Source organism: Olea europaea, chromosome 19, assembly GCF_002742605.1.
Source record: "Olea europaea var. sylvestris chromosome 19, O_europaea_v1, whole genome shotgun sequence".
Classification (NCBI taxonomy): Eukaryota; Viridiplantae; Streptophyta; class Magnoliopsida; order Lamiales; family Oleaceae; genus Olea; species Olea europaea.
Window position 1 is genome coordinate 6034346 of NC_036255.1, and position 7572 is coordinate 6041917.

At 32.4% G+C, this 7572-nt stretch overlaps 1 protein-coding gene across 1 annotated transcript; it reads right to left on the reverse strand.

Annotated features, from left to right (window-relative positions):
* Window positions 1-5161: 5161 nt before the first annotated feature.
* On the reverse strand, window positions 5162-6166 carry LOC111368607 (ethylene-responsive transcription factor ERF003-like). The gene is made up of 2 exons (XM_022989954.1): window positions 5845-6166; window positions 5162-5754 (listed from the first exon to the last, which is right to left on the reverse strand). The coding sequence occupies exons 1-2, from the start codon at window positions 5925-5927 to the stop codon at window positions 5217-5219; spliced, it is 621 nt and encodes a 206-aa protein (XP_022845722.1). The 5' UTR covers window positions 5928-6166; the 3' UTR covers window positions 5162-5216.
* Between the last annotated feature and the right edge of the window lie 1406 nt (window positions 6167-7572).

Genomic DNA, 7572 nt, shown 5'->3' on the forward strand with positions numbered 1-7572 from the left:
TTTTTTTTTTTTTTTGGGTTCCTGCTAACTTTACCATTTTCTTTGTAAAATAAGTATATTGCCAGGAAATGGATGTCACGATAATAGTAACGACCTGTTTGGGAGTGATTTTTTATCCAAAAACTTGATTTTTTGAACGTTATTTCACTATTCCAGCTGTCATATTTGATTTCTTCTCTCACGCGTGGACCCCACTTTTCTCCTAACGGTTAAAAAATCAATTTTCAAATTCACTCCCAAACAGGCTCTAAATAAACAATGGACATAAAGGGAGGGAAAGTTAGGAAAGGCAAAATTCTCTATTCTTGTCCTGTCCTGTCCTGTCCCATATAGTAAACGAGGTAGGGGAACATAGTCCCATCTGGATTTTTTCGAGCTCGCCCCGAATCTTTTTATTTTACTTATATTTTATATTTTTTAATTTAAATCACATTAAAGAAAGATTAATTAGTAAAACGGGATGGTAAATGATGCTTTAATCTTCGCCCTGCTCCAACTCCAAGAAATTTCCAACGAGGTGGGGAAGGCAATGTTCTTCCCCGAGCCTCTCCATTCCTATCCCTAGGGAAGGCTTTAGTGGACAAACTCTTTTCCCTTTCTCCTTTTAAACACTTAATTTTGATAAAAGAAATCAAGCCCCTTTACTTTCTAGGAAAGGGCGTAGTGAACTGTAGTAATTGTGAAAATATTGGAAGATCTGACCAAAGAAGGAGAAGTGTACATGAGCCACACAACGAAGGACATAGAAGAACATAGACGGAATTTGTCCACATGGACGAACAATGGTAATTAATTGGAAGGTTGAGGATGAATGATACCAATAAATTTGGTTGGGGATATGTCTCAACTTTTTTTGGAAGCTTAAAGGTGTAATATGCAAATCTTCCGAAGAAAAAAAACCAAAAACAGTTGATCTCAACTTAAGATTGATTCTTGATTTTCTTCAAGAAAATAAGAAAGTAAAACAAAAGTTATTTTTCATCAATTCTCGAGAAATATTTTTTTTGATTCTTTCATTTTCCTATGCATCTGTGCATCTTTTTTTTTATTTTTTCTTTTTCTTTGGGAAGTGATTATAAGTTATGAATTGTAGAAAATATGTGAATATAAAGTTAATCACAAGTTACTAAAATTACTGTCCAATTATGCAACTTATTTATCAACGCTCAAATAATGTTGTGTACGTATAAATAGGACTAAAAATGGAGAGAAAAGCTAGTGGCGTAAAAGCAAGAACAAGGTAGGTTGAGGGTTTTGAAATTTTGTACCCTTCCTACAGTGCCTAAATCTTCAATAGAGCTAAAATTGAAATTCTACGAATGAATAGTTTTTTTCTTTTTTTAATTTAGTATTTATTAGTCCAAAATTATTTATATACTCGTTCATTTTGTTCACGTTTGCTTCCCTTTGGTACAAAATTTCGCAGAAGTAGGAAATTATTCGAAAGTTGTGCATCTTTTTGAAATACTCAAATTTGATAAAATCATAACATGATTTAGCATATTTGATTACTTAGAATTAAATTAATCAGTCATTCAGCCGATTACTTTAATCCAATCAACTATATCAAAATTGGAGGAAAAATACCATTTTTCCATGGAAAAATGAGGCTCTAAACAGAACTTATCGGTCTCTTGAGCCCACTTGGTTTTGGGCCAATTACTTAATTTAGTAATATTTTATTTGATCTAGTAGGTCCGTGGTGTTCATATGGATACTACTTTCTCATTTTTTATTCATAGTCATTTGCTCTACAAACATAAAACATAGAAAGGAAGTAGAATATGAATTTAGGCAGAATAAGAAATTATGTACTAAATAATAATAATAATAATAATAATAATAAGTTTCTACCTTACTCCACTATAATAAAAAGGTTGAACTTCAACCTTGAGGGCCTCCACCGCCCCGCCCCACTCCTAGAGTATCGTGAGAGAAGTAAATCGTGGGATGTACCCCAACATATCAGGGAATAAGGGCTTGTTCGTATAGTGGTGTTCACAAATAGTTCAATTCCATATTTCAGGAATCGAACTCTCACATTGCGACTGCCAATAAGGCTTAAATTACCTTATTCATATCTTTTACACCGTTGAGTTATGCCTCGGGGGACTCTTCCACTATAATATCATATACACGTTATTGATGACATTTGTTACAAATTGATTCTAAATTTCATATAGAGTCTAATTTGATGCACCAACCGTATCTTAAAAGCTAAAATTAGATTTGATTGGTTATTGTATAGTTTTATAAAATGCCGAAATTCTTCCAATTTCGATCTTTTCTTAGCATTTTGCGTAATCAACTATACTCGATTAACATGTTATTTGCTTTTCAATACCATCTAGTTTAGTTTCTACCAAATTTAAATTCAACTTAGAATGTGAATGTTAACATTTAAAATGCACATTAACTTATTGTGAGACATTCCAAGACCTAGTCTAAAAATTAAGAGAAAAATATTCACCCGTTCTTTCAAAAGAGAAAAAAGCAAAAGAAAAAAGAAAGTTAATTTATTCAGAAAGGACCCTACACATGGACTGGGATAAAGTAATTGGTCCACCTTTGGCGAGGTGAAATTTGAAAGGTCACATAATTCAAATAAATAATGACAGTAAACTTATATCTAAAAGTAACGTAATTATAATTCATACCATAGTTTTTATTAGTTAATCCACATTTCATTTGCTCTTAAAGGCCTTCAATCTTTTCTCATGGTAGCCCTTATTTTCTAACTTTTTTTCAGTATATTCTTATCTTCGACCTTCCATTAATTTTAACATCTCATCTATGCTAAAAAATTTCATCCAAAGGTATGTTGGGAGTGCATAAAATTTCTTGTTTATCCATTATGTTAATAAAAAATGCAAAAGCGTGATACAATATTTTTCCCTCGTTTCAATTCTGCAAATAAAGTATTTTGATAGAACTATCATCAAGGATGAGATATACTAATTAATAAAAGGTTAAAGATAAAATTTGTATGAAAAAAAAATTAGGAACATAAACATTATAATGAAAAGGGGAGGACATTACGTGTAATTAAAATGTTGTGCAATAAATAAAAATTGAGCTATAATTCCTAAAAATATGACAAAGTAAAAACTAGAATCAATTTGCAATTTACAGGTAACATTAATCATAACAATTAGAACAGTTGGTTCTTTTTGCATATAAAGCTAAAAAGTAGAATTCTCTTGGTTGTCAAATGTCAAGGGACAATTTAATTGAATCAAAATTATCTTCAACAGAAATCAAATGCCTCGATTGTAATTTGTATTTGCCTTTTCTATTTAGCATTTACTTATGTTGTATCACATTGACTTGTGGTAGTACATTTTTTCTTTAATCATGTCTGGTCGAACTCGTCAAATTTACGTTACCGGTCACGAAAGAGGAGAACAAAGAATAAGAGTGTGGGTGGGGGTGGGGGTGGGGGCAAAGAAAATCAATGTATCATCCCTTGACTTTTGCAGCAGCAATCCCATAGCCATAAAGAAAGAGAAGCAGAAACAGTTTCCAAAAGTCGCTACCCAAATTCAAAAAGCATTTACTTTCTCGTCCAATCCAAGGAAGTTGAAGAAAGGTTGTAAACTTGTAGTCGAACACTTCCTTTAATACTGCTCATTATTGGCTGGCCCAACAATCCGAATCCATTGTTGAAAATGCGTTCCGTCAATTTTTCTATTTTCTTTGCGAAATCTTTACAAGCTCTTGTTTGATTCTCATTATTTTTAAAATTCAAATATTTTCCTTATTTTTTAATCACACATTCTCCATCAATTTATTAATTTAAAATGCATTCTTAGCCAAAAATAAGTCTCAAATGGTTATGAAAGAGAGTAATAACATGATTCCACGTTACTTCCTTTAGTCAATAACGGAATGCTTTAGGATCAGAATAATGTCCAGTGTACATAGCAATAGTTTATAGGTGTTTTATAGGGCCTCTCATTGTACAGGGACCCCACATGTATTAAATTTTTTTTTACGTGGACTCGTATGTGTGTGGCTTTACAGAGACCTGTGTAAGCCTAGCACGGTTGTTAGGATCAAGGGTTAAGGTTCTAAGTGGCCAAACAGAAGGGTAAAATTGAGTCCGAGTCTTGAGCCTTTCAATTTCCTCAGTATCATTGATTGAGTGCAAGGAACTAGTGATGGCAAAAAAACCCGCCCCGATGGGTTGGCGGGGCGGGGTGGGGGTGCCCTGCCCCGAGCCCGCCCAGTAAATTTTTTTGTTTTTTAATTTCAAGTTATATTATTATTAGATAATAAAATACAAATGTAAAATTTTAATTAATTACAAAAGAAATAAAATTTAGTCAAAACATAATTTTATTTGAAATTGTTTAATTTTTAACATTGTTTATTTCAAGTGTTTACTTTATATTTTATTCTTTAATAATAATATGATTTGAAATTTTAAAAAAAAAAAATGCCATCCCTACAAGGAACTGTATCCCCGCCCCGAAACTGCCCCACTGCCATCCCTACAAGGAACTGTATGATATGCATGATTTTGAAAGTACTCTGTGATTTTACTATTTCTTGGTTTGAAGTTTTGCATAATAAGACAAATTACATGTTTGCGACTTCCAATAAATTCTATTGATACGAAACTTGAGAGTATCATTCGAAAACATAAATGGGTGTGTTACAGAGAAAAAGTCCATTAATATTAAGATGACATTAATTAGCTTAATAATTAATACTTGTGTCTGTACATCATGAATCCGTGATTGGCGGTCGGGGCGACCGTCTAGTCAAACCACTATAATTGAGGAAGAATTTGCAAAGAGGGTAAATAATGTTAAATTTTACTTTATGTTTGAATCTGATAATTCCATTAAATTCTGTTTCCTTTTTTTCGTAACTAAATATGTTGATGCCATGTCAAATTGCCATCTTCCGCATCACAGAGAAAAGACCTAAATCCTAATACAAATAAATAAATTTTTAGTATAAAAAAAAATTACCAACTCAGACAATAGGAACAATTCTTGGAGTGAGAGAGAAAATGGAATAAAAATAATAGGGCTGCAACTTAATTAAGCCACATTAAACTAAGGCCCTTGTTTTGAAATTGATAAAATTTTAAGTAAAATTAAACAATTAATTTTAAGCATACATATTTAACGAGATTCACAATTTTTATCAATTTTTCAATCACATATTTCATCATTTTTTACCAAAATCTACTAAAAATCTTATTTTTAGCTACAGTTCGGGAAACAAATATTTTTAATCCCACCGTTTTGTACAAATAGGCCAGAACTAGTTTGCATATCCTGGGATGGCACAACAGTGCAGAGCTCAACGGGTCCATTATCAAGAAGCTCTTCAATCATTTGTTCAATATGGTCTTCTTCAAGTGGCTCGATCAACTGTTGTGTGCATGAGCTGTCCAGTACTTGTACTTCCTTCTTCGCCTCTTCATGTGGAGTTGTCGACTCAGTCGGCTTATTTTCCGGTGACCAAAACCTGGTTTCGTTAGCATTGCCGATGGCCGGAGGAACTCTTTGAGGGTGTTGCATTGATTGCTTTGTGATTTGAAGTGAAGCCATGTAGCATTTGTGCAATTTTGCTTTTAATGTGGCTGAAAGAAGCTTGGAGGAGTATGAATGTGACACATTGGGATCATAAGGGAAGTTCATTTTAGCCCTCGGACCACACATTAGCCTGGCTGCTTCGTCATAGGCTCTTGCTGCATCTTCTGCTGTCTCAAACGTGCCTAGCCAAAGTCTAGTCTTCCTGCACCACACCCAAACAAAGTTACTTCAGTTTTGGTACCACACTTGTGGGGAAAAACTCGCGAAATATGATAATATACTAAATACTTACAATAAAGGGTGGCGAATTTCGGACACCCAAGAGCCCCAATGCCTCTGCCGAACGCCCCGGTATCGTTGTTGCGGTCGAGTCATTGTTAGCAAAATGTATTTTTCTGAACGAAAGAAGAGTGGTCCCTTAGGCAATGGAGGAAGAGGGGAGTGAGTTTATGTAGTTTAGAATGAGGATTGAAGGTCATGTAGTGAACATTGTGTTTTCTTGCCCTTCTGGCAAATGGGTCCCACAGGTGGGAATAGGGTTCTTGACCTTATCTTATAATATCGATCTATCAATTAATACCAGTTGGCTTGGCATGATTATTTGCATAATTTGGTGAAACAATGAAAGAAACAAAGGATCAAATATTCAAATGTTGGCCAGATTCAGTTCACGTTATGACATGATTTTAATAATACCTTTTGTTGTACTAAAATTGCAAATCTTTAATTCTAGAGTGACGGTCTGATAGATTCTTCATGTGATATGCACCACGACTAATTCAATACGTTTGAAATTAATCCAGCTAGGAATAATTTGAAGAAATATTTTAATTTGTTGGCAAGGATTAAAAATTCAGATTTCAATTAAATTTAAAGTCAACGATTAATTTCAACCAAATATTTCATAGAATTTATAACTTTTTAACAACACGTATCATCAATTTTTATTAAAATGTATTAAAGAATTTGATTTTAATTTTAATCAAACAGGGGTTAAATGATTTATACGGAACTACTTGGACGAGTAAACCGTAAACGGCATTGTTTAAAACATGATTACAACTGGATGGACAGCCCCTTGAAGCAAATGATTGGCTATCAATTGCAAAACCCATATCGAATTTTAATAACGCAATAAAAAAGAAAGGTTTTTGTCTTATATACATATGTTTGATTTAATTATTTATGTCAGTCCTAGGTTTGGACAATAATAATAATTAAGATATACGACCACCACCATAATAATTAAGTTGATTATTTAGCCCCAATTTGATTTAAGCAGGATTGATCTCCTACGTACCTACGTGGTATACTATAATAGGTGGTGTGAAATAATGATTGGTTACAAAATTGATTACACCACATATTGTAATGTGCTACATCAAGTAGATCTTAGTATAAACTAAGAATCGACATTTAGGAGATCAATTCTGTTGGTTTTGATAAAAATTAAAATTAAAATATAAGTCAAAGATAACAATTAATTTTAATCATGCATTATATCGTTCCTTTTAATTTTTCAATTACACATTTCATCAACATTTATCTAAATTTACTAAAAATCTTATTTTCATCAAAACCAAACAGTGGCATAGTATAGTCAAATCTGCAAGAATCCTTTTGGTAGGATTTCTACTTTATTTCTGCTTCTTGTATAAGTTAATTTTAAAATTAAAATATAAGTCAAAGATAACAATTAATTTTAATCATGCATTATATCGTTCCTTTTAATTTTTCAATTACACATTTCATCAACATTTATCTAAATTTACTAAAAATCTTATTTTCATCAAAACCAAACAGTGGCATAGTATAGTCAAATCTGCAAGAATCCTTTTGGTAGGATTTCTACTTTATTTCTGCTTCTTGTATAAGTTAATTTTCTCTAAAAACTTTTCTAGTCATACAAAGCATTTTCAAAAGAGTATTCAAACATTTTCAAAAAAAACTTCTTAATTTCGAAAATAGATTTTGACTTCGCAAAAACTCAGTTGTCCCAAGTCTCCTTCCATAGAACGAA

Coding starts and splice junctions, on each gene's coding strand:
- LOC111368607 (XM_022989954.1), bottom strand. CDS start 5,927: ATGACTCGACCGCAACAACGATACCGGGGCGTTCGGCAGAGGCATTGG. Junction 5,755..5,844: donor GAAATTCGCCACCCTTTATT/GTAAGTATTTAG, acceptor GGTGTGGTGCAG/GAAGACTAGACTTTGGCTAG.